General features: G+C 40.1%; 2 protein-coding genes across 3 annotated transcripts; one reads left to right on the forward strand and one right to left on the reverse strand.

The window, feature by feature from the left end:
- Positions 1-838: 838 nt before the first annotated feature.
- On the reverse strand, positions 839-9,864 carry PHOSPHO2 (phosphatase, orphan 2). Of its 2 annotated transcripts, none has more exons than XM_067471690.1 (3): positions 9,782-9,864; positions 6,912-7,034; positions 839-4,353 (listed from the first exon to the last, which is right to left on the reverse strand). In XM_067471690.1, exons 2-3 carry the CDS (start codon positions 6,976-6,978, stop codon positions 3,611-3,613), a joined length of 810 nt encoding a protein of 269 aa, XP_067327791.1. In that variant the 5' UTR covers positions 6,979-7,034; positions 9,782-9,864; the 3' UTR covers positions 839-3,610. The 2 variants fall into 2 exon arrangements, with proteins under 2 accessions (XP_067327791.1, XP_060634731.2); XM_060778748.2 differs by lacking the exon at positions 9,782-9,864 and adding an exon at positions 5,978-6,084 and having other exon boundaries at positions 6,912-7,031.
- Positions 9,859-26,058, forward strand: CFAP210 (cilia and flagella associated protein 210). The gene is made up of 9 exons (XM_060778738.2): positions 9,859-10,063; positions 14,967-15,181; positions 16,673-16,846; positions 16,939-17,132; positions 17,675-17,831; positions 19,666-19,805; positions 21,415-21,607; positions 22,034-22,198; positions 23,443-26,058. Exons 1-9 carry the CDS (start codon positions 9,997-9,999, stop codon positions 23,776-23,778), a joined length of 1,641 nt encoding a protein of 546 aa, XP_060634721.2. The 5' UTR covers positions 9,859-9,996; the 3' UTR covers positions 23,779-26,058.

Raw genomic sequence — 26,058 nt, forward strand, 5'->3', positions numbered from 1 at the left:
AAGCCAGTGAGCTCAAGCCAAGTCTATTTTTACTCTGCCATTTTAGCACATTTTAATATGTTGTGAATTTCCTATGTTTCTGAGATAGAGGGGGTCATAGAGGGGGAAGGAGCAGAAAGAATAGATAATTTCCACCACTTAGAGAGGGCTCAACATGGCAAAGCAAAAAGGGAAAATAGCTTGCTTTCATAAGCTCAGCCATGTTGCCCACATCAAGTGTACTATGCCACAGAATTCAGTGGGAACCATTAAGAATCAAGACAGTTCTGCGACTTATATCATCTTTTATCTGCACAGCATCACTTTGGGTACTATTTCCTAAACTTATTGAGTCTGGTTGAGCACAGCAAAGGAGCAGGTGGAAGCACAAAAATGCTGGGAACTGGCTTTTTTTTAATCGTGTCAGGAGCAACTTGAGAAATTGCAAGTCACTTCTGGTGTGAGAGAATTGGCCGTCTGCAAAGACATGGCCCAGGGGACACCCGGATGTTTTACCATGCTGTAGGAGGCTTCTTTCACATCCCCACATGGGAAGCTGGAGCTGACAGGAGCTCACCCCATCTTGCACATTCAAACCACCAACCTTCAGCTCAGCAGTTCAGCCAGCACAAGGGTTTAACACATTGCGCCACCATGGCTCAAGACATATAACAGATGTTCAGAAAGAAGGCCAAGACTTAGCAATGTTCAGCTTCACAAAAACACAAAACAGCCTTTTTGTAGTAATTATACAGTGCCAATAAAATCCTTTTCCACAATTTCCTTAGCCTGATAAGGCAAAAAATTATACTGCAACAGAAATGGATGAAAATTGAAGAGGACATGGACTAGTTTTAGATTATTCCAGAATTTGTTTTATTATTTTAACAATAACTCTTACCTCGCTTAAGGTTAATGGCACTGAAATATAAGTATTTTAAACCACAGTATAAATGTATTCTTATTTTCAGAAGCATTGCCCAAGGAATAATTTTTTAAGACTGAGAAATTCTTCTTGCACATATCGCATAGTTCTTTTACAATGACTGAGTGCAAAAGCCTCTAACCATGTTCATGGAACAACACCTTTGTACATCAGATTTATTTATATATGTAAACATATCTTGCTCCCTTCTGTTACAAGTATATGTTAATATCAAGCCAAATATTTGACATTGCAATGTAGTTACTTAATAAAATATTTAATTAATTATTATTGATACAAGCACTGATCTTTAAATACAAAATACTACAAAACAGGATAAATTACAGTTATGTCTTTGTCATTTCAAAACAATATATAGACTCCAAAAGCTGCAGCAGGCACATTGTATTCAAACAAAACAACGTCAGTGAAAGCTGGATTTTCACAAATATTTATTGCTCACTGTACCAAGCCCTTTAGCTTCAAAATTTGAATTTTAGAAGACAGATAATGAAACTCTTGAAAAAGAGGATTGCCATGAAAGAACTGGAAGCTAGTCAACAGCTATCTTTTTAGTTTTTACGCTCCACAGTTTTCATTGCCACTTTCAAAACATACATATACTAAATATGCTTTTCCACATATTCAATAAAAACATTAACACAATCATTTTTTCACAATAGGAGAAAGATTAATGTAACACAATATATTACATGTTTAAAAACCTTCATTAAAAACAAATAATTTTTTAAATGGTGAGAAAATGGATTAGAAACTCTTGGCGATACTCTCACAGGTATTAGCAAAGATACATATGGTGCCTCAGTAACACAAACATCTTAGGAAAATCCTAATTTGAAATGTATGGCTGCAGATTTATATGCACTTGCATGGAAGTAAGTCCCATTGAACTTCAAAGTAAACCTGTATGATCTATCTCTCTGCAACTGCTAAAAGATGTGTAATTTCCAGATCACTTCCTTCTGGTAAGGTCTCATAAACACTTGCAATGTCTTGGTGAGAAACCTTGGCACAGAGCTGTTTGAATACTTGCAATGACTATCCCTAGTATTTTGGTCAGATGCATTAAATCTACTGTTTTCTCAAAGTGACTATTTCTTCTTTTATTTTCCTTTTTCTTTCTATTGAAAGATAAAATACAAACTGGTTGCTTATTCTATCCAAAGATTGTGATCTGTGTCGACACTAGTTGACTCTTTATTAAACTTATCAGCATTTTTTTGATAAGTTTGGAGATGCGGCAAAATTAGTTTGAAGTCTTTGCTAACCTTTCTGCACTCAGTTTTAAGTAAGGTGGTGTCCAACGGCACTCCGTGTAGTCATGCTAGCCACATGACCTAGGAGGTGTTTATGGACAATGCCGGCTCTTCGGCTTAGAAATGGAGATTAGCAACACACGCGAGTCGGACACTTCTAGACTTAATATCAAGGGGAAACCTTTATTTTTGCTAGTATCTAACTAGGGAAACAACTGGGCCCCTTGCTGTTCAATAAACACTATCAAAGAAACTACTATTTCGGTGAATACCCTGGGTGCTGAAGCCAGATTGAAGGACAAGTGCCCTGAGTTGATCGTGACTGCCTATGTGATCGAAACATAAGCTTCTCATAAATCTACTGATAGCAAGTAATCACTCAGTTTCAAACTATCTAAAATTGTTTGCAATGTCTCCACCTTGAACCTCCAATCTTGCACATAGGAGTTCAAGGGAAGTATATTTATTTCACTGCATCTTTGGCTGTGAATTCCTCACAGTGCATTTGCATAGTAAGGATGAGTAAAAAAATGAAAGTACAAAGTAAATGTTGCTCCTATTTGTTCCTTACTGATACTGCCTGTGCATTACATCACCTGTAGCTTTTTGACCAATTAATCTGATACTGATACAGAATGGTGATAATTATTGACTAAATGGAAGAGTATCTGTTAAATGGGAGGAGAGACAGCTGCCATGCTGTACAGATGTGCAAGAAACCTTTTGTTACACACAAAATAATTGTCTACAATAAATTATATGATGAGATTATGAAGAAATGTCTTCTTACTTACATACAATGAAGGTATTTAGATACCTTGCCGATAATAGGGATCTTAGGGTAAGGACATAAATGTGCTGGTAAGAATAAAAACCAAAACCACATTTCATTTAGGTCAACAAAAATTCACCCATATGCCTTTAGACAAAATTAACGGATGGACAGAAAATTACTGCTGCTGAAAGTGGGATACCATAGCCCAGTCTTGGCTTGTGGCAATCTAATCTTTTCACTTTCTACCAGTGGTTTTTGCCATTTTGCAGAATTTGAGCAATTTTTTTATTTATAGAAAATAATATTCTGAAAAGTAGTTACCTACATTTTCTTGACCTGTAAACTATTAGAGGAGACCTAATTTGTCATAAAACAGACCATATTGCTCCTTTATATAGATGTTACATAGCAACTACATTTGACAATTACTTTGGCATCTGTTTCATTCATTATGTTCCTCCCCGTTTTCAAGTCCACTTCCCATCCATCCCATCTCCCTTCAATTACTGACTACGTAGAAGGGAAGACAATGAATTAAAGTGGTGTAAACAAAGTGTTAAATTTTCTAACATTCAGAGGGAAATGATCCTACCATACATAGATCAAAATAGCAGCACCATTTTATTTACTGTTTATCGCCATTACTAAGAACTATCATTTTATAAGCAACTCTAAATATTCCAGTATCTCCATGCCAGATGACCAGCTGACAACTGATGCCTCCACAGGAATAAGTTTTTGAGACAACTGAGAAATCATGTTCTCCAGCGTATATCCATGTCTTGGCATAACAATGTCATTCTTTTTCAAATACATTACTGGGCACAGATCATTCCCGCCATCACCTATATATATAATTTGTGAGTACTTCATACTTGAAGTTAAACGGGTTTCTACAAATTCTTCTAAGACTTTTCTTTTGCAGAGGTTGACAGGGCACTTTACACAATCATGAATGTGACAATTCTGTACAGTAAGATAGCCACTGCCATCAAAGCTTGCAGGATTTGTAAACACGTTATCAAACAGGTGAGAGACATTAGCGGCTTTTAAAATCCAATCAATAAATACTGCATTGGAATCTGAAATAATTATGCAGTCAAAAAAGTCTTTGTGTTTACCAATAAAATCCAGGAGATCTTTCATTCCTGCAGTGAAAGGGAGTGTTGTCATAGTCCTTTTCATCTCTTCTTCTTTCACTCCATTGTCTCCCAGGTATCTGAAGACTCTGCCCATATATTCCGTCCAATGTCCTTTTTTATAGGAATGTTTTATTTCATCAGGAAGTTTTGAAGCAGGCGCACATTTCACAATCCAGGTATCAGTGTTTTCATCTACAACTGTATGGTCAAAATCAAACACCAGAAGAAGCTTCATTGCTGTTGAATGAATGAACCCTGAAAATGAGGAGAATGTGTTTAGGTGCTATGTATAACCACATTTTTAAAAACATTTATGAAATGTATACCCCATCTTTCCCCAGTCAAGGGTCCAAGGCAGCTTACAACCATTACAAACATACAATATAAAAATTACAAACAAGTTACAACCATAAATATTAGCAAATGCTTTAAAACATTAATTAAAACCCCAATAAAATACATTAAAAACCACCCTGATAATATGTAATGAAGTCGAAGAGCCTTCCTATAATTATATTACAGTTTGATGATGGCCTTGGAAAGATTAAAAAAATAATAGTATACTTGTTCATTATCTTAGAAAAAAATATTCTGTCAGGAAAATAAACTTGTACCTTACTCTCAGATCAGGCTACAACCTCAGCATTTTACTATGTTTTTCAAAGTAATAAGAATTTACGAGACACTGAATTCTGTAAAACCACAAAGTGTTTGGATAAAAGATTGAATCAGGAATAAGAAGAACTGGGTTCAAACCTTTATTTGCTCTTAGCCTAACCGAGCTCACGGGACTGTTGTAAAGATGAGAACCACATATGTGGAGCTTCTTGGAAGAAAACTGGGATACATAAAATGAAATAATACCATAGTTCACTGAATCTAAGGTGTCACAGAAGGTAAGGTGCACCCTGTTTTGTTTTGGTAAAAGCAATCTTCTTTGATCATTTTAAAAGAATTTTCTCTACCAGCACAATACTTTATTTTTGCTTCCACCTGGAAATCATCTTGTTTGCACAAGTCTATTTTTTTTAGCTCTATGTACCTGCTGGGGAGGTGGCAGCAGCAACAGGAAGTGGCACTTAGCTCAAGAAGACCAGTAAATACACAGAAAATTGCACAATAAAAATAAAATTAAAGAAACCCTAAAGAAGAAGAAGAAGAAGAAGAAGAAGAAGAAGAAGAAGAAGAAGAAGAAGAAGAAGAAGACGACGACCAGTAAACAGCTGTCTGGCTAAGGAGAAAATTGGGAGGGGGGACTGCAAGAGGTGTTCGGAGCTGTGGCCTTCTTTCTCCTCTCACAAAGTCAAGACGGTTCCAAACAAAATAAAATGGCAAATCTAAGATGCCATTGAATCCACGGCACACCCCATTTTGAGGCCCCTTAATGGGAAAAAGTGTGCCTTAGATTTAATGATATACAGTAAATAATGAATTGGTTAAAATCCAAGTATTTTCGATCCCTTATGCGTTTCAAATGCAGAACAAATTATGACCATATAGAAAGTATGGCTTAAAATCACTAGGGTGTAATATACACAAAAGCATATTATTAAATGTGTATAGTATACACTATATACACACAGACACAAAACAACAACACACAGCAAGTTGCATTTCTTTTTGAAGTGTCACAGTAGTGTTTGTGGTTTCTATTGAAATAGGCTAAAATAGCAAACTACTCTAGTGATAAAATGCAAGTTAAATTAATAAGTTTAGTTTACAAAGTAGTTCTCAGACCAAACACAACTTATGGTATTTGGTTAAAATTTAAGATTATGCAATTAGCTTCTGAAAATCAGTATTTTTTTCTCAATATAGCAGCAGTAGTTTTTTTAAAAAGGGAAAACAATCTAACGTGCAACAACACAATGGTACTCACTGGTTGACAGATGTTTGAAACCCGAATTCATTGAAGGGTCTCAAGATTAAAAGTGGTGAATGTATTTCAGTTTTGTTCCAACATAAATGCAGGGCACTTTACAATGGCTGCACATAAAGAAAGATGAAAAGACTTACATTTTCCTCCTGTCCTCACTGTGTTTCAAGGCACTAAGGACGAAATACATCATTTTATACTTGGAACAGTCCTGTGAGGGCGGGTAGGCTTACAGGACTGGACTAGTTTAAAACCATCTGTAAAGGATTTGGTCTTTCACAATTTATAAAAAAGCACAATGTAATGATAAACACTGCTCCAATCATATTGGATAGATCCTGCATTGTATTACTAATTGCTAGTGGCTGCTTTTTAAAGTCTCCTTATCAAATGAGTCGCTGAATCCTTCTGCGCCTTTTCTCAGAAAAACTTTCCCAATAACTTAAAAAATGACATAAAATGCTTAGACAGCTGCTGGAAACCTTATAGTATATATCCTTGATTATATTTCATATTTCTGTGGATTTTAATTTTCAACAAAAAACATGTGAGAACACAACATACCTAAATAAATATTGTTTCTGATACTGACTGGATATGGGAACACAGAGCTCAGGTGATGCCGTAATCCTAACAGTGTTTGCTTTTTTAAATTATAATTTTAGCACATATTCACACAGTTTAGTTGTTCATTACAGTAAAGGGATGAAAAAATTGTGAATGTGATTAGTTTCGAGGCTACATAACATAAAACCAGTGCAAGAAAAAAAGGAACAGGTTCTGACAATAGTTTTAAGGTGAGACAGTTCATAGTGAACTTTGCCTTGCTTTTTACATTCTTCGCAGACAGTTGTTAATCCCCACTAATGGAAACTACCTGAAATAAATATCCTTACCCTCCAAAGTCCCTGCAATCTCTGTAGCAAATGCTACTTACATTTTGGGATGAAAAATTCACTATGGAAGTAAACAGTGACAGGCTGAGGGCAAGCAGTGTTCCTCATTCAGATGGTGATTTGTTTTTCCAAAGCAGTAGATAAGGTGAACAAGTGATTTTATTCTGTGGAGAAAAGATAGAAGATGCCTGATTAGCTATCTAACCGTAACTGATTCTCATCCAAGGTGATACTTGCTACTCATCACTAAACTAATGCAAAAGGAGCCAAATGCCCATCTAGTTCAGCACCCTGCTTGCCATAGAGCCCAACGGGTTGGTTCTGGGAATTCAGAAAACAGGACATTAGTGCAAGTGCATCCTCCATCTGGACACCACAGTAACTGGTATAACACACACTATTTCCCATATTGGAGGTAATATATAGCACATTGAGGGAATTCTGGCATATAAATACTATATAATAAAATAAAAATAAATATCTACCAAGGGTATACAAATAATATATTACCTACCTCTGACAGCAAAAACCCAAGGACCCCATCGTAAGATTTGTGTTTTAAAATGTCAATTAGAGCAGGTAGGTTTTATTGATGAAGACCTTCAGTCCCCAGCAAGATATGATTAAGGAACATTTTATTCCTAGGGAGTTTATTAACATGGTTTGCCTTGTGCAAAGTGGGGATTCGCAGAGTGAAAATTAGGGAGAGCATCTGTTCCTGTGTAGAAGAGGGCATTTCAGCAGGTATTGCTGGTCAGGCAGCCAGGCACCAAGTGACATTGGCTGAAACGCCCTCTTCTACACAGCCATTAAAACAAAGCTTTCCAAACACTTCATGCTGATGACACACTTTTTAGACATGTATCATTTCACAACACAGGAATTCAGTTTTACTAGCAAATCGGAGGTTAAAGAAACCCCTTATAAGCAATAAAAACAAATACATAAGTTGTAATAATGAGATGTATGGGGACACAACATATCTCAAGAAAAGGTTTTTAAAAATATGATTTATTGCTTGTTTCACAAAGACTCAGAGGTTTCTCATAATGTTCATTGCAGCCAGCACACAGCTCAGCCTTAAAAGGTATAGTTTATTGTTGTGTGCCTTCAAATAATTTCTGACTTCTGGCGACTCTAAGGTGAAATGATAATAATAATAATAACAATAATAATAATTATAATTATTATTTTATTTCTGTACCCCGCCTTCATCTCCCCAAAGGGACTTGGGATGGTTTACATATGGCACAAGGTGCCAAGATAAAGCATAAAATAAACACACAATACAATGCAAAGTAAAAACTACAGCATTTAAAAACAGCAATTTAAAACTCAGAACAACGCCCAGTGACCTATGGTGACAACTACCGCAAGACATGGCCAGACTGTAAACAAGACAAGGGAACTGGCCAAGGAAAAGGGCATGGGATGAAAGTTCAGTGCTGTGTCATTGATTGTGGACCACTGGGGCTAGACGTTCTCAAAGGTTTGTTCAAACATTAAAGTCTTCAGATCCCTACAGAAGGAGGACAGTGTGGGGGCCTGTCTGATCTCCCTGGGGAGGGTGTTCCAAAGCTGGGGGGGGGGCATGCACCACCGAGAAGACCCTCTCCCTCATCTCTACCAACTGCACTTGTGACAGTAATCATCATTTTATTTCTTTCCCGCCTCTCCTCATGGCTCGAGGTGGGGGCAAAAACGCTACAAATACACACACTAAAACATACCTCCATAAAAGTTACATATCAAAACGTATCTCTATGAAATACATACTAAAACACACAAAACAGATCAAACAAAGGCCACTTAAAATTCATGTTTAGAGACTGTTTGGGTAGGCCTGCTGGAAGAGATAGGTCTTTACATGGTTTTAAATTCTGACAGTTCATTTAGCAGCCGGAGCTCTACTGGCAGGTTGTTCCACAGTTGTGGGGTGGCTGATGAAAAGATCCTCTTGAGTGATGGTTGTCAGTCGGGTTCTGGCTGGTTGGAGCAGACACCACCCAGACCGAAGTGTGTGGGGCGGATCCAGGTTACCTTTAGGTATCCCGGATCCAAATCACTTATTTACATAGTATCCTCAACACACATGCACTGTGCAAATAAAAGAACCCGAAACAGTAGGTCATACCAAAACTCCAAATGGTTTGTCAGGATATATGCATTCCAAGGGAATTTGCCTTTGCAATCCTCTGAGGCTTACATTGTAGAATGAAACGTGTGACTCTGCTTTAAAAGCCCTGGCTCAACACTGTGGGATTCTGGGAGTCATAGTATTATAGGGCCATTAAAGCAGGCATGGGCCAACTTGACCATGCAAGTGTTTTGGACTTCAACTCCCAACATTCCTCACAGCCTCAGGCCCTTTCCTTTTCCTCCTCGGTCACTTAAGCGGCTGAGGGGGAAAAGGAAGGGGCCTGAGGCTGTGAGGAATGGTAGAATTGCTGAGGGGGGAAAGGAAGCGTCCCGGGGCTGTGAGGAATGGCGGGAGTTGCTGAGGAGGGAAAAGAAGGGGCCTGAGGCTGTGAAGAATGTTGGGAGTTGAAGTCCAAAACACCTGGAGGGCTCCAGTTGGCCCATGCCTGCTTTAAATGGTGTTGGTGCTTCACCAGACAAGTCCCAGGGCCCCACGGCATTGAGCCAGGGGAGATCAAGTGGGGGGTCACACTGCATGAATGCTACAGTGGGGAGTCCAATTCCAAGGCTCGCTCTCCAAGGAATGGCAGCGCGCGCCGGGTTCGTTAAGGCCCGGCGCGAGCGAGGCACCAGCGGGCCAATGGCAGGCCTGTTTGAAGCGCGCGCGGTGTGTGAGGGGGGGGGGGGGGCAAAGAGGGAAAGAGAAAGAGCGTAGAGTGAAAGCGCCCCTTCCCCCGCGGCTCTCCCCCAAACCAGCGTCGGCCAAACTAACCTGCAACATCTTCGCCCAGCCGGGTCACGTGAGCGAGCGCCCCGGAGAGGACACTCGCGCCGCGTGATTCTGCCAAGCAAGCGCCGCGAGACTTCCTCTCTCCAATCCTCTCTCTTTCTCCCCCCAACCCCAGTTGCCTGGCAACCGCAGGGACGCCGCGCCAGGCCTTCCCCGGGGAAGAAGAAGAGCCTGTGCGGAGGAGGCCGGAGGAGCACATGGGGACGATGCTGCGGCCCGCGGTGCGGTTCGGGAGGCCCCGGGGGCAAAACCGAGAGGACATGCGTGAGTGCGAGCGAGGGAGGGAGGGAGGGGAAGTGGTGAATGAACTCAAAGCAATAAAAAGGCCTCAGCAGTAATAGGAATTCCTTTCCCTTGCACGGGAGCAAGCGGCGTCTCCATGGAAACCACGCCGCGAAGAAGATGGCTGCGTCTACCTATCCTGTCACAGCAACCCAGTGATTCCCGCCATGAAAGTCTCCGACAACAGTTTGGCCACTGCCACGACTCAATACTATGGAAGTTCTTCTAGTCCTCTCTGCCTCACCAAACTACAAATCCCAGGATGACTTATTACTGAGCCACCGGAGTGGTGTAAAGTGGTGTCAAACTACATCCATTCTACCCTTAGATATACCACATAGGCAAAAGATAAAGCGGTGAGGCAACTGCCTTACTCTCCCACCCGGGGCGGCTCGTCCATTACGCGAAGTGAGCGGTCGCAGAACACTTTTTTTTGCCAGGGGCGCAGAGGCGCCTCTGTAAATGCCCCTCGACTGCCACTTGAGGAGCGCCCCCTCAGCTCACAACAGCCCTAGCAGTCCGGGGGGAGCCTCAGCTTTCTTGCCTCGCTGCCGGGTGATCCTCTTCCCAAAGGGGCCGGGCCCTTGAGCCTCGCCTAGCCCCTCTCGTTCCTGCTCCACCCAACCACCGGGTGCGCGAGCGAGCCAGCACTCAATCGTTCTCCGCGTTCGATCCCTTCCCATGACCGGCTCCCTTTCCCAATCCCCCGGCGCTCCACCCGCCTCCTCTCCTCTCCCCAATCCGCGGGTGGGCCAAGGGGTGGAGCCGCTGTGTCTGGCCCGCTTCGGGTCTGGAGGCGTGTCTGAAGACAGGGATTGTGGCGCAGCTGGCTGAGTGTCAGCTGCATTAAGATCACTCTGACCAAAAGGTCATGAGTTCGAAGCCAGCCCGGGCTGGAGTGGGCGTCCAGCCATTGGTGTAGCCCATTGTCGACCTTTGCAACCCGAAAGACAGTTGCATCTGTCAAGTAGGAAAATAAGGTACCACCTTGTGTGGGAGGCTAAATTTAACTAATTTATGAGGCCATAAAGAAAAAAGACTCCGGGGAATGTGGAATGTGGAAGAACTTCATCGGTGTCACTGATGGATGATGAAAAGCAGCAGCTCCCCTGGCGGCCAGAAAAAAGTTAAATAGCCTCGGTGTATTTGTGTGTTAAACGTTGTTTGTCAAACTGGCATTGAATGTTTGCCATATATGTGTTGACTGTAATCCGCCCTGAGTCCCCTGCGGGGTGAGAAGGGCGGAATATAACTGTAAATAAATAAATAAATAAATAAAGACCCCAGCATGCGCACCAAAGGTCGCCTCTTCTCCTGACTTTCTCTTCAGCCATTGGGACCAAGAGAGCGAGAGAGAGAGAGAGCCCCTCCGGCTGGAGGTATCTCCCACCTCCGCCCACTCCTTTGTTTTTGCGCCTACCTTCAGGAAAGATGGGCATCTCCACCTCTCTCTCTCTCTCTCTCTCTCTCTCTCGGTCCCAATGGCTGAGGAGAAAGTCAGGAGAAGAGGTGACTTTTGGTGCACACGCCGGGGTCTTCAGGCATGCCTCCAGACCCAAAGCGGGCCCGGCAAGGGAGCAAATGCAGCAAGTGTAGTTACTGGGATTATAGTTCACCTACAATCAAAGAGCATTCTGAACTCCACCAATGATGGAATTGAACCAAATATGGCACACAGAACTCCCACGACAAACAGAAAATATATATCAATGATTGGTTGGGAAGGGGGGGGGTGCCAAAATACTGTTTGCTTACCATTGAAAATTACCTAGGGCCACCTCTGAGAGTAGATTATTTTGATGTTTTTAGGAGGTGACATGGGGGACAACCCTCAAAGGTCTCCTATGAAGGTCTATGGTAGCCTTTTAGCAGTTCAGAGTTGTCCATACCTGGTTTAGAACTTCACTATGCAAAGTTTTGAGATTGGGTTCTCAACTTTGGCTTGATCTGGGGTTTGGGCACACTCAGGGGCGGCTCAACCCATACGCAAAGTAAACAATTGCAGTATAGTTGGTTTTGCCCAGGGGCGCTCTTGAGGCACTCTTGGGGAAAAATAGACCTTGACATATGCGACTTGTAGTTACTGGGATGTATAGTTCACCTACAATCAAAGAGCATTCTGAACTCCGCCAATGATGGAATTGAACCAAATATGGCACACAGAACTCCTACGACGAACAGTAAATATATATAACAGTGATTGGTTGGGGGTGGGGGGCGCCAAAATACTGTTTGCTTACCATTGAAAATTACCTAGGGCCGCCTCTGCTCCCACCCCCTCGATGGTGTTTTATTATTTTACAGACCAGGTTAAAATAATTTTGGCACTCATTGTGGTGTAGTGGTTTGAACTGTGGCTTTGAGGTGGAAGGCATGGAAGCCCCCTGGGTGACTTAGGCCCCTTCCACACAGCTGTATAAAATCCCACATTTTCTGCTTTGAACTGGAATATAGGTGGACTCATATAACTCAGTGATAAGCAGATATTATGGATTATTTGCCTTGATATTCTGGGTTATATGGCTGTGTGGAAGGGCCCTGAGGGCAAGGAACACTTTCTCGGCCTCAGAGGAAGGAAAGTGTTAAACCCCCTTTGCCTCGATTGTTTTACGATAGTTTCATCTTAGGGTTGTCATATGGTATTGATTACTTGAAGGCACGCAAGAACAAAATTTTGGTCAGCATGTGACTATTTTTATGTAACTGTTTATCACCATGAGCATGTTTCAATAAACTTTTAAGGCAAAACACCCAGGTAGAGGACATGTTCCTAAAATGAGTTTCTTTTGTCACAGACACAATCCACCTCCAACAAAGGCCCCTTCCACACAGTTGCAAAAAATCCCACATTATCTGCCTTGAACGGGAATATATGGCAGCATGGACTCAGGGCCCTTCCACACAGCCCTATATTCCAGAATATCAAGGCAGAAAATCCTATAATATCAGCTTTGAACTGGTTTATCCGAGTCCACACTCAGATAATGTGGGATTTTCTCCCTTGATAATCTGGGATATAAGGCTGTGTGGAAGGGCACTTAGATAACCCAGTTCAAAGCATATATTGTGGGATTTTCTGCCATGATATTCTGGGTTACATGGTTGTGTGGGAGGGTCCTAAAATTCTGGATTCTGGTAATTCATTTATTATGATCATCATCAGAAAGAGGCAAACCTTCATGTTCTTCTGAACCCTTTTTCTTGTTGTAGAGCCAGTGACCACTGCATCTGGACATACACCGTAGTTGAAAAGCTTATCCCATAATTCATAAGGTGTGTCCTGGCCATGCTGTAATATCACTACCTTTTCTGTGTGATGGGAACTGGAGAGGAAGCTTGGGTGGATCTGCACTGTAGAATTAATGCAGTTTGAGACCACTTCTACCTGCTACATGCTATGGAATGATGGAAATTGTGATTTTACAAGTTCTTTAGTCTTCTCTGCCAAAGCGTGCTGACGCCTCACTAAACTACAACTCCTGGGATTCCATAGCATTGAGCCATAAAGGTTAAGGTGGCTTCAAACTGCCTTAATTTTAGAGTGTAGATGCACTCCTTGACAAAGATACCTCCTGTTTCTGAATCTGCTGCAGTAGACTTCTTTCTAGGTGTAAGTGGAGGGTACCTGTTGCCCTGCGATATTGAGGGTGTCCCATTATACTTCAAAGATGTTTAAGGACACTACAAAAGCTATTTTTGATCTACCCAACTATATTATAATACTGCTGTGGACTACTAGAGGCTTCTTCCTCAGATGTGTAAAATGGGACCATCTTATCCTATGGAACAACAGGAAAAGTAAACAGTAAGGCCACCAGGCTATTTTTTTCCCATGTCAGGATCAACTTGAGAAACTGCAAGTCAATTCTGGTGTGAGAGAATTGGCCACCTGCAAGGACGTTGCCCAGGGCATGCCTGGATGTTTGATGTTTTACCATCCTTTTGGGAGGCTTTTCTCATGTCCCCGCATGGAGAGCTGGAGCTGACAGAGGGAGCTCATCTACACTCTCCCCAGATTAAAACCTCCAACCTGTCAGTCTTCAGTTCTGCCTGCACAAGGGTTTAATTCACTGCGCCACTGGAGGCACCTGGCTGTGAAATGCAAGCAATTCCATTTACAGCTTACTTGTGGAGCCTAGACATATTATAGCTGGTAGAACTGCCAAATATCACATTTAACCTAATTGGAAGGTGCCATTGAATGGGTAACACACCCTGCTTTTGAAGCTTCAATTTGGGGCAAAAATTCTTACAATATTTAAAAAAATTTCCTCTGTATGCACAAACAATATCTTGTTTTTGTTACACAGTGGCTTTGTAGTGCAATCTTCCCTGTTGAGGGAATTTGAAAAAACTCACAAGTCATGCATGAGACTATAAAGGCTATTAAGTCTATGGATCCATTGGGAGGCAGTGGAAGTATGAAGCAGTACCTAACTCAACCAGATGGTAAATAGCCCTCTGGCTGAGGACAAATTAGTGGGAGCCTAACAGAGTCACTGGAGCTCCTTCACCTCCACCTCCTATCTCAAAAATAAGGCAGTTTTTTTTAAAAAGCCACCCCAAAACCCTTGAATCAAAGGCGCCATAAAATCTCAGGTGCACCACGTTTTTGAACTCCCTTAAACAAGAAAAAGTGTGCCTTGGGTTCTATGAAATATGGTAATTTTAATTAGAAGACTGCAACTCTCACATCTCAGCAGCCCAAGCTAGCACAGCCAGTGGCAAAGAATCTTGGGAGCTGCAGTTCAGCAACACTTGAAGTTACATAATTTCTACCTAGCTTACATACAGGGATTGGTATTCCAGGTGGGTGTTAAAATTATGACTTTCTGGCCTTAAAGTGAGACAGCGGTATATAAATCTTTTTTTTTTCTTTTCACAGAAGATGAAAAGGATGAAGTGGAGGGAATATTTCTCCCAGTAGGAGTAGATCTTCACGAAATAGCCATACTGTCCAAGGCAGAATGGCAAAGGATTCAAGACAGCCTCACAGCTCGAGCCAGAGAAGTAGCACAGGCCCGTGCTGAAAGGAAAGCACGGAAAGATCTACATTTAAAGTCTCAAGCACTTGTCAAGAACTGGACCAACACTATTGCAGTAAGGGAAAAATATGCATTTCACTACCAGTGTTCCTCCTTGAATGTCTGAATGTATTTATATCTTTTCCTCTAATGCAGAGTAAGACAAAATAATTGTTAGTCAAAAAGGTTTTAGCATAACAAGGACTGTTAGCAGATCTTGATAAATTATAAAATTGGGCAGAAATTAAAATGCAATTCAAGAGACAAGTGCAAAATTCTACATTTAGTCTACAAAACCCAAAAATGTACAGGCGGAATTTGGGTTGCAGGAGCTACATGGCTCAGCAGTGCAACATGTGAAAGGGACCTTGGGATTATCATTGATTATAGGTTGAACATAAACCAGCAGTAACATGATGTTGCAGCTAAAAAGACAAATGCTATTTTAGCATGTATTATTAGAAGAAAGGTTTTCAAATTGAGAGAACTTATCTTGAATTGCTATCCCCTGCTTCTTTCTGATTTATCATAAATAATCAACAATGCAATCCTACATGTGTTTTCTAGAAAGTAGTTCCACTGAGATGAGTGAGATTGCTTCTAACTGAGTGCCAAAGGCTATAAACATGTATGTCTACCCTTATGTAAACCTTATTGAATTCATTAGGACTTCTGATGAAACATGTTTAGTTTTATGTTGTGCCAAGGTAGCTGCAGAAGTTTACTTATATGGAAATTAATTCAAATACTGCCTTGAAAAGGAGGCATATAAGAGAAAAACAAAACTGTTATTGGATTTCATAGCAAAGGTTTCACTTTAATATGTTGAAGTGTGGTGCACTTTGCCTTTCCAGACAGGCCCTATATCCCAGGGTCTGATCTCAGGTTTTCTGTTTATTCTAGATTATCTGTGATGTACTTTACCCTTGAGCAGAATGGGAGCTCAAATTGTTTGTGGTACGGTGTATTGGTTTGAGCATTGGACTAAAGACCCTTCCAGACAGGCCCTATATCACAGGATCTACCTCAGGTTTTCTGTTTATCCTAGATTATCTGTGGTGTATGTTACCCTTGAGTAGAATGAGAGCTCAAACTGTTTGTGGTGTGATGTAGTGGCTTGAGCTTTGGGCTAAGGGCCCTTCCAGACAGGCCCTATATGCCAGGATCTGATCTCAGGTTTTCTGTGTATCCTGGATTGTCTGGCACTGGGGACTCATATAATCCATCTTAGTGCAGAAAACCTGGAATCAGATCCTGAGATATAGGGCCTGTTTGGAAGGGCCCTAAGACTCTGGGGATTAAGGTTCAAATCTTTGTTCAGCCACTGGGAAACCTGCTGAGTGACTTTTGGTAAGTCACACTCTGTTGGCCTCAGAGGTAAGCAAATGACACCCCCCCCCCCCCCAAAAAAAACCCCTGTGATAGATACGCCTTAAGGATGCCATAAATTGGAAATGACTTGAAGGCATACAACAACCCTTTTGCCTGACATTCCAAAGATGTTAGTTTTGGCCCATCTTGCCTTTGAATAACACCCCCTAATGGCAGGTATTGCTCTTCACTACAGGGTATGTCACAAATGAAACTGAAAGCAGGAAAACTACGGAAAGAAAGGGAAGAGGAAGTGAGAAGAAACATTGACCTGGAAGAAGCAAAGTACCAAGCACATAAACGAAAAGAGTTTATAGAAAAAGCCAAAATGCAACAACATTATGAAAATGAGAGAGTGAAAGGCTTCCATGTAATGTAGTTCATCTCTGCCCCCTTTCATTTTCATGTTTCAGCTTTGAGAAAGCAGACTATTTTGTTGAATGTTCATATTTTGTTTTGTAGAAAGCCTTTTTACTTACTGAAGTAATGAAGGAAAGAGATGCGCAAATTGAATTTAAAAAGATAAAAGAAAACTTGTACTGCAGTAAGCATGAAGAAATAGAACAGGAGCGTCTAAAAGCTGTACAAAAAGAGGAGGAAAAGATCAAGGAACGCCACGTGAAGAGACTGCAGCTTAGCAAGGAGCAGTTAGAACAGTAAATATAACCAAGATCACCCATTTGACATTCCACTTAATAAAATAAGGATTAGTTAAGGGAATACAATTCCCCTCTAAATACATAAGCTAGAATCTGAATGTGTTCAGCATTTAGAGGTATAAAATAAATCTTACTAGCTTGTTGGGGTTTTTTTTCTTATGGGGTATTTGATTAACAGCTACTATTGTATTGATATAAACTATTAATGTAAGAGATGACATTGTTCATTAGAGCACATTCTGAATAATCTTCCCTGCCTGAAAGCCAAATAATCACTTTCTCTTTAGATGGTAGAAGTTATGGACTGAGTAGTGCTGGATAGTGTTAGTCACCAATTTGATTGAAAGGTAACATTAATCTGTAAAACTGGCTAATTCTGCCAGTGCAGAAGATGCCGTGGTCTTCTCAGAATTGACCTGGATGTATGACTCCTGAACTGCTCCCTGCCTTTAACTCAAAACTTTTATTTGTATTTGTATTGTTAGATTTTAGTAATATGTGTTCATTTATTATCTTGTTCCCTTTTGTGTGCATTTTAGGATCAAAGAGCACGAACATCAAGCAGAAATCGACAGGCAAGAAGAGAAAAAAGAAGGGGAAGAGATCCAGGCACTGGTCAGGCGACATCAATTGGAAATGATGCAGAAAGAGCAAGAGGAGTACAAGCAAAAACTTAAACGTAGACAGGCATATCTGGTTCGTAGCAATAACCCCATAGTCAAATGTTTGGCAGTTGGGACCTAAGGAATACTTTCTGATTTTAGTTATATAAACACTTAGATATTTTGTCTGTGAACACACCAGCTAAACAACTTACTAACAGATTTCTGCATAAAAATAGGAGAATTTACTTCTAGTACTTAGATTCTACTATAATAGAAACTCAGAGAGTGATGACAAGAAAGAGGGCCTTTTCAGCAAGGTCTTCCTGATCCCAAATTATAACATTGTTGGCCTCATTGTTTTGCTCCTTCTTAAATTTATTTATTTATTTTGTATCAAAAGTATTGCATAAATTAGTATAAAACTGATAAAAATAGAAGGTGTGCAGGTGGCTAAATATCTTTTGACCAAAAATGGGCAACGGCAACGGCATTAAATAATGACATATAAGTGACAAAATTTTTAAATGTTGGCATTAAGTCTAATGGTAGTTCCTCTTTGCTATCTTTGGGCAGAACACATGGCAGTGGTATATATCTGGTGTATTGTTTGTATTGCTTTTGTGTTTCTAATTTTAATGTGTTCTGACTGCTATAAATGTTGTGAATTTTTTAATAAAAAAGACAACTAAAAATTAGTGTTCTATAAGCCATGAGCATATCTGCAGTTATTTGATGTTTTAAGATATTAGATGTTTTAGTAAATAGAAAATGCAATCATATGTTTTTTCACTGTTGACTATGAAAGCCCTTCCCACTATTCCATAATCACTACAGGGAGCTTTTCAAGGCAATTTTCTGTTTTTAAAACTCCCAGTGTCCCGATCCCTGCTTGTTTATGTTGGCTTTGTTAATTATATTTACCTTTTTCATGACGTTAAAAATAACATAGCCCAACCAAAAAAGAATAATTCTTGGGGTCTTGGTTTTAGGCCAGTTCCTGGGGGTTATTTGGGGTGCTGATTCAGAAAATTGCATTGGATAGACTTCGTCAGCTTTAGTTTAGATATGGTTAGCATGATTCTTCATGGGCAGACAGACCGGTATATGGCATATCTTCAGTATTTTAAATACTAGAGCTATTGGGGGGAAATTAATCATTTTTGGAACCAGCAGGGAAAAGATACCCAGAACATTTAAGGCATCAAAATGTGTGTTGGGCAGTGTAATTTGAAACTAGAAGTAGACAGGTATGCATGGTTTATCTACCTACAACCTCCATGTGTGGAGACATGGTTGTGCAGGAGGAAGGGGGGTGTAGGGTTGATGAGGATAGCTCCACATGGAGACTCCTTTCACCACAGTACTCTTCAGCTTCTGTGGGACAAGATATGCAGAGAAAATCCTTTGAGTTCTTCACTGGTCCTGTTTGTCCACAAACTAGATGCTATAATGCATGCCTGCATGTATTTAACTCCAGGCCACTGTGGATTATGGTGACTTTAGTCACCATTTTCGTAGAGAAAGAATACTCAGAGGTGGTTTTCTCGGTTCTACTAGAATATAGCCTACACCACCTTGTATTCATTGGTGGACTCCTACTCTGCTTAGCTTGCAAGATCATTCAGGATCTGATGCCCATGAAGCATTTATTTAGGCTGGGCTTAATTAGTGCAAATACACCAAACCCTCTTGCAATCTGGAAATTGCAGAGGGGCAATGATATTAGCTTCATTCAGACCCACCTCCTTAAAGCCGTGGGATGCCTTGATGCAGCAAATCCCAATGGAACAGCTGCACCGGAGCCACTGCTCTGTTGTTTCCTATTCCACTGAGTGGTGTAGAGGCAAGAGCTCAAGGAAAGTGAGTTTTTGGTGACTGTATTGGTCAGCAAATTATTTTCTCTGTGTGCGACTTGTCATTTAAAGGAGTACGTTGCTGATCAGAAAACTCTGAAAGCTATAGAAAAGCAAAAAGAAGAAGAAAATGATGATAAAATTCGACGTCATTATCAAGCAAAGCGAGCTATGGCTAAGTTGAGAAAAGAAAAGGAAGAGGAACTACACAGGTAGGCAAAATCAGTGATTTATTTAAATACCTGATCAAAATCAAAGGAAATGCAGCTAGTATCATGCATTCTTTCAGCTTCACCTATATAGTATGCTGGAATATTATGCATATTGTTATTCTTTCAGTTTCTATATTACTTACTATATCTGTACAATTACTCAAAGTGATATAATGGGGCTTTTTTTGGTGGTGGTGGTGGGGGGGGGGGGTAAGAAATCTCTATTTAGTTTCTTCCTGCAATGAGCTTGTTGTAGCTAATCAAATAAAGTGATACATGTATTATTTTTATACTGTTAAAGTTCCTTATAACAATAGTGATAAGCTGCCCCCCCAACATACAGATCATAACTTAGGTCTTAACTGAAACACAATCAACTGAGAGTATACTCCAACTAGCATAAGACGGGAAGGAAGTTTGGACCCCTTCCCCCGGCAGCATCTAAAGCTCTGAAAGACTGTTTGGGAGAATTGAGAATGGACATTGTGGGACACTGTGAGTTGTACAGGCCACTGCTATGCAAATTCAGGCATTCAATACCATTCCTTTGAGCTATCAGCTGCCAGTCTCTGAAGAGCTTCCACAGGCCATAGATATTGTTGTGTTTTCTGGCATATTAAAACATTAAAAAAAACCACTGGTATAGTCTGCAGTAGAGGAGAGCAGAAATCATTGAAAACATTCTTCCCCTCCTTTTCCTTCTGTGAAAGTTTTGTTGGGTCTGTGTCCTTGTAGGTAGGAGCTCTTCTGTTTGTAGAAGAAAACTAAGGATTTATGTCAACATTACATGTGGTGTGATTTCCCTCCCTTTAATCCCTTTAGCTCAAAAAGTAGAAATAAAGCATAAATCAGTATAATTCCATGGCAGGGGGTTGGACTAGATGGCCCATGTGGTCTCTTCCAACTCTATTCTACAATTCTATAATTAAGCATCTACTATATATCACAGTATTTACATTTCATCCTTTTCCTAGTCCAGTAAGATGTCTAAACTTAGATGATTGTCTTGTGTTTCGCATCCTTTGCAATGAAGAATAAAGTATTTGAGCAAACAATATGAAATAGAAAGTAATGCTTGAGTTGAGTATCTCAAACAGGTTCCAACAATGTTCTTTATGGAGATTAACTGCCTTACAAATAAAGTTAAACCCCTTAAAACTTATTCATAGCTAAAACAACAGAATCCCCTGACTTGATCTTAAAAACCTCCTTAAACATAGAAGTTTTTTTTTTTGTTTTAAACATACACATTTCCTCAAAATAGATCTTATACTAGGGGAAAATAACAGTGGTTTATACATGTGCTCCTCACTAAGTCAGTCAAGGATGGGACAGAAAAGCCTCCATCAAGTTAATACCTAAATCCTGTTGCTATTCACAGCTAGAGTAGATTCCATAGCAGAATGGCAAAAGTCAATATATATGTTCCATTGATTCATTGATTTGGTTGGGAGTCATTTGAATTTGGTCATATATTTACTAGTAGAGATAATGGCATCCTCCTTTGACTGGAGTTTTGTTTTTATTCAGTATGAAGGCATACCTCAGATTATTTTGTTGCATGCATGCAAACAGTGAGGTGCTGCCCACATTTGCTGAACTGTTGCAGGTTAATGGAGGTACACAGAGAGAATATTACTTACCGGCTCCTGAAGCAGATGCAAAAGAAGATTGATGATGAAGATGAGCGTATCGCGAGAGAGATTGCAGAAACAGAAGAGGAGATTGAAAATGAACGCAAAGCAAGAGAAGAAAAAAACAAAGCTGATCTCAAATCCATTAACGAGCACAGACTTGGTGTGGTAAGCTACACCCATACAATATCTTCTGAAAATGTTGTGGTTTTTTCTGAAAATGTCTTCTCTTAGAGCAGAGGGCCAAACTCATTTATGATTGCCTTCAAAGGACCATTTGTAATTGTAAGACTATAAATGTAACTATGTTGCCTTGGCAATGAACGCCTTGTGGGCCACATAAAATGCAGTGGGCCAGATTCGGGCCACAGGCTGTGCATTTAATACATGTGTTTTAGAGACAAATGAAAGTGTGATCCTGAATATTTTACATGACAAATGTTTAGCAAATTTTGCTTTACAAATAAAAATATTAAGGAGTAAATTGCCCAAGATACAAGAACAACTTATATCTAACTCAGGGTAAGTCAGTCCATGGGAATGAAATACTAGCTTTTACTATTTTGGATTAAGAATTGGATTGTGTTTTTCTAGATAAAAATGAAGGAAGAAAAAGAAAAACAGGAAAAAATAGAAGCCAAAGAAATACTTAAGGGACAGATAGAAGCAGACCGGATCTATCAAGAACTGGAGAAGGACAAGAAACATAGATTTCACTGTGCAAATCTAAAATTACAAGAAGCCCATGTTACACAAATAGTAAGTGAGACATTTTTAAATGTATGAAGTATTCTGAAGTAAAATAAGACAGCTCGTGTATTTTTGTGATAGGAAACTGTTGACTTGTAATGAGGCTTCCTTCGTCTCCAGACTGACATATTGTATGACAAATATATTAGGGATAGGAACTTTTGTTCCTACTGGACAACTATCTAGCATTACATAGCAGGATAATCACCAGTATGGCATAGTGGGGGAGGTTTGGATCTTGACTGACACAAGTAGGGGGATCATGGAAGTCGGGTGTCTCTTCTCTGCAGAGGTTCATGGACCCTACTGAACAGCGTGGGATGGTCCGAGGATGGAAGGCAAGGCCTGGCCTAAACTAAACTAATGGAGTATTCACAATTTGGATGTGTGCTCAGTAACTGGCAGAGGAAAACATACTACACTGACACACTCCCTAGTACCAAAGAGATTATGCCTTAAACTGCAGGAACAAACAAACAGAAAGAAACCAAGAGTGGGGTGGAAATTTGCAATCCACGAAGCCAAGACTAAGCAAGCTTGTAGATTTTTGGTTCACATTTGTTCAGAGATTTAATATATGAAATAGCTGTTTAGTAAGGGTAAAGGTTTTCCCCTAACATTCAGTCCAGTCCTGTCTGACTCTGGGGGTTGATGCTCATCTCCATTTCTAAGCTGAAGAATTCGCGTTGTCTGTAACACCTCCAAAGTCATGTGGCCGGTATGACTGCATGGAGTGCTGTTACCTTCCCGCTGGAGTGGTACCTATTGATCTACTCACATTTGCATGTTTTTGAACTGCTAGGTTGGCAGAAGCTGGGGCTAACAGCAGGAGCTCATGCCGCTCCTCGGATTCGAACCTGCGACCTTTTGGTCAGCAAGTTCAGCAGCTGAATGCTTTAACCCACATAATGAAAATCTTTTATTTCACTTATATTGTTGGGTTTTTTTGGCTGGGTGTATTTTATGATTTTTCCTAGTTTCCTTTCCATCCCTCTATCACTTTATTTATATCCCACTTTTCTCATGTTCTGAGACTCAAGACAGTTTGCAAAAAGCAGATTAAAATAAAAGGAGACATAGTTAAGGATATAGACAAAATATGAGATTTGAGATGTTCGAAATGATGTCCAAGTGTGTCTGTGATTTGAAAAGTTGTGGTGAGGAATTCAGAACTTCCACAGGTTCATAGCTTGATTTCAGATATATTATACAACTGTTTGGGGATATACTTTCTTCTCTGCTCTCCAATTCAGGCGGAAAAAGCGTCAAAAGTAGAACATGAGAAGCAAGAAGAGCTAGAATATGAAAAGCAAAAAGAACGCATTGCACTGTGGAAGGAGCAGGAATTCCAGGCGTATGCAAAGAAAGTCATCGATGAAGCATCCAAGACAACGCAACATCTTTACCCTCTTTACCAAGCAGCGAAGGAAGGCACAATGAGGGAATCAGTTTATCATAAAGAACCAGTTCAATCACCTGATAAGCATTCTATGAAGTTGCCATATATTGGTGACAAAGCTCGAGATATGAAACTCTTACATGAACATGGATATGGTGATACTAAGGCACGACTTGGGTTTACATGGTAACCCCTGCCTCCTGTTTTCAATGTTAAAATGAAGTCTGGTGCATTTTTGAAATATTCCAAATTATGAAAAAAATGCAGTAAGAGTTGGCAAGCTTAAGATAATTTAATGCAGTGTCTGAATATATTTACAGAAAATTGGAAAATCAATAATTGTAAACAATGTGTAACATTTCCAAGCAATTGAATTGTTTTATTCTCCTTATCACATTTCAAAATAAATAAGTTTTTATCAGTGATCCAAAAATTCTGGGTTACAATTCTTTCTTAACTTCAGGAATTTTATTATAATTGGTTTCTATCACTTGTGTTTGTTAAAGAAGGCAATGGCCATTTGTTTCTAGTTTTAGCTTTTTAGGTTGGAAATGTTAACAAAATATTTAATCCTAAATATGAGATAGCTAGTGAGCTATTCTCTTCTGACAGCCAAACTAGGGAGCTGTGGGCAGAGCACATGTAGGTTGCTAAGGTTTCCCCCTAGACTGGAAAACCTAATGAAGGGACAAGGCTGGAAATAGGACTGGTGGGAGTGGAAAGGAAATTCAGGTAACTTGGGGAGATTTAAGTATCCTTCCTTCTGTATTGTCGAAGGCTTCCTTCTGCTTTCCATCTGTAAGTGCCTCTGCTTTGTCTGGCCAATCTAGAACTTAGAGTAGCTCTTTATGCCAAATTCTAGTCTAAAATACTAAGTGAAAAGCTAACAAGAGACTAGTTTCCTCACAAAGTAGGAAAGTTAGGAAACATTTAGTCTTGTCCTTAATGTTTGTAAAAAGTTCACTACACATTCTTTTGTCTTCTTGACTAATCACCTGTCTTTTAAAATGAATTTACATAATAACTAATGTAATCAACAGCATATATAGAGCGCCAATGAGGGAAGGAATAGTTTTATAAGTGTGATATAGCTTGCAACTTTAGAGAATAACTTGGAGCAGTGCTATGTTTACGTTTTGTAAGCAGCTTGTTATAGTAATATACTTTGGTTAAATGTCTTATTAATAGATGGTTCCAATGATCGTCATACTATGGGAGAATGAAACCTATTGTCAATATGCTTTTAAGTTTTACTAAGCACAGTCAGTCCGTTGCTAGAACAAATATTTTAGTATAAATTTCTAAACAGTTCCAGTCCAGCTTACCTGTCCGAACGTACCTCCCTCTATGAACCTGTTTTGATTGTTAAGATCGGCCGGGGAGGTTCTGCTCTCAGTTCCCCTGCCTTCGCAGGTGGTACTGGTGGAGTTGAGGGAGAGGGCCTTCTTGGTGGTGGTCCCTTGGCTGTGGAACTCCCTCCCTAGTGAGATTAGATCAGCCCCTTCCCTCCTGGTGTTCAGAAAACTCAAAACCTGGCTATGCAAGCAGGTGTTCAGCGACTGATAGTATTACTGAAGCAGCTAAATGACAACCACGGGATTGATGCAATGTCTAATATGCTTTATGTCCATGTTTTATGTTTTTGTGTAGATTTTAATGGTTTAAATTCATAGCTATGTTAATTTAGATAGGTTATGTATTGTTTTTATATGTATGTTTTGGCATTTAATTTTTGCCATTTATTCTGTTGTACACTGCTTTGAGTCCCCCCAAGGGGTGAGAAAAACGGTACAGAAATGCAATAAACAAAGAAACAAAAAACACATAAATAGTAACTGAGACAAACATTTCTCTCAATGGAATATGAACAAGTTGATCTCCCTGCTTGATAACAGTACATTCTGGAGTTGAGTTCTCTAGTAGTAAACACAATGTGTAAGCAGTATCTCCACTAGAAAAATTACAGCTGTTGAATGCCCTAGGGGTGTCTATGTTATTCCTAAATTATTTTGGTAAAAGCCACTTTATCTTGATAACTGCATGTCTCATCCTTTTCAGATGGGTTTTCTTAATAGCCTTCATGCTGAGAGACACACACATCATAAATGTCAGTCACACAACCCAGAACTGACATGCATCCAATCAAAATCCCTTACCTCAATAAACACATCCATCAATAGGTGCACAAAGTGTAGGCTGTGAAATGGCATGGCTACTTGCTTGCTTCTTTCTTTGAACAGAAGATCTTTCAATGAAAGAATACTTGGGAATTGTGAGAGAAAAAGAGCATACATTGTAGTATGTGAGGATAATGCCCTGTCTGTATGACCAGTTACATGAATCTTATTGATGTGTGACGCTAACATATTTGAAGCTGGCTTATGCTCTACTTTGCTGGTTCAGAAGGGGTCATCTTCTGTGAGAGTACCTTGAAGCACTCCATTTTCACCATTTAATAAAGTCTTTAAAA

This window comes from Anolis sagrei, chromosome 1, assembly GCF_037176765.1.
Source record: "Anolis sagrei isolate rAnoSag1 chromosome 1, rAnoSag1.mat, whole genome shotgun sequence".
Classification (NCBI taxonomy): Eukaryota; Metazoa; Chordata; class Lepidosauria; order Squamata; family Dactyloidae; genus Anolis; species Anolis sagrei.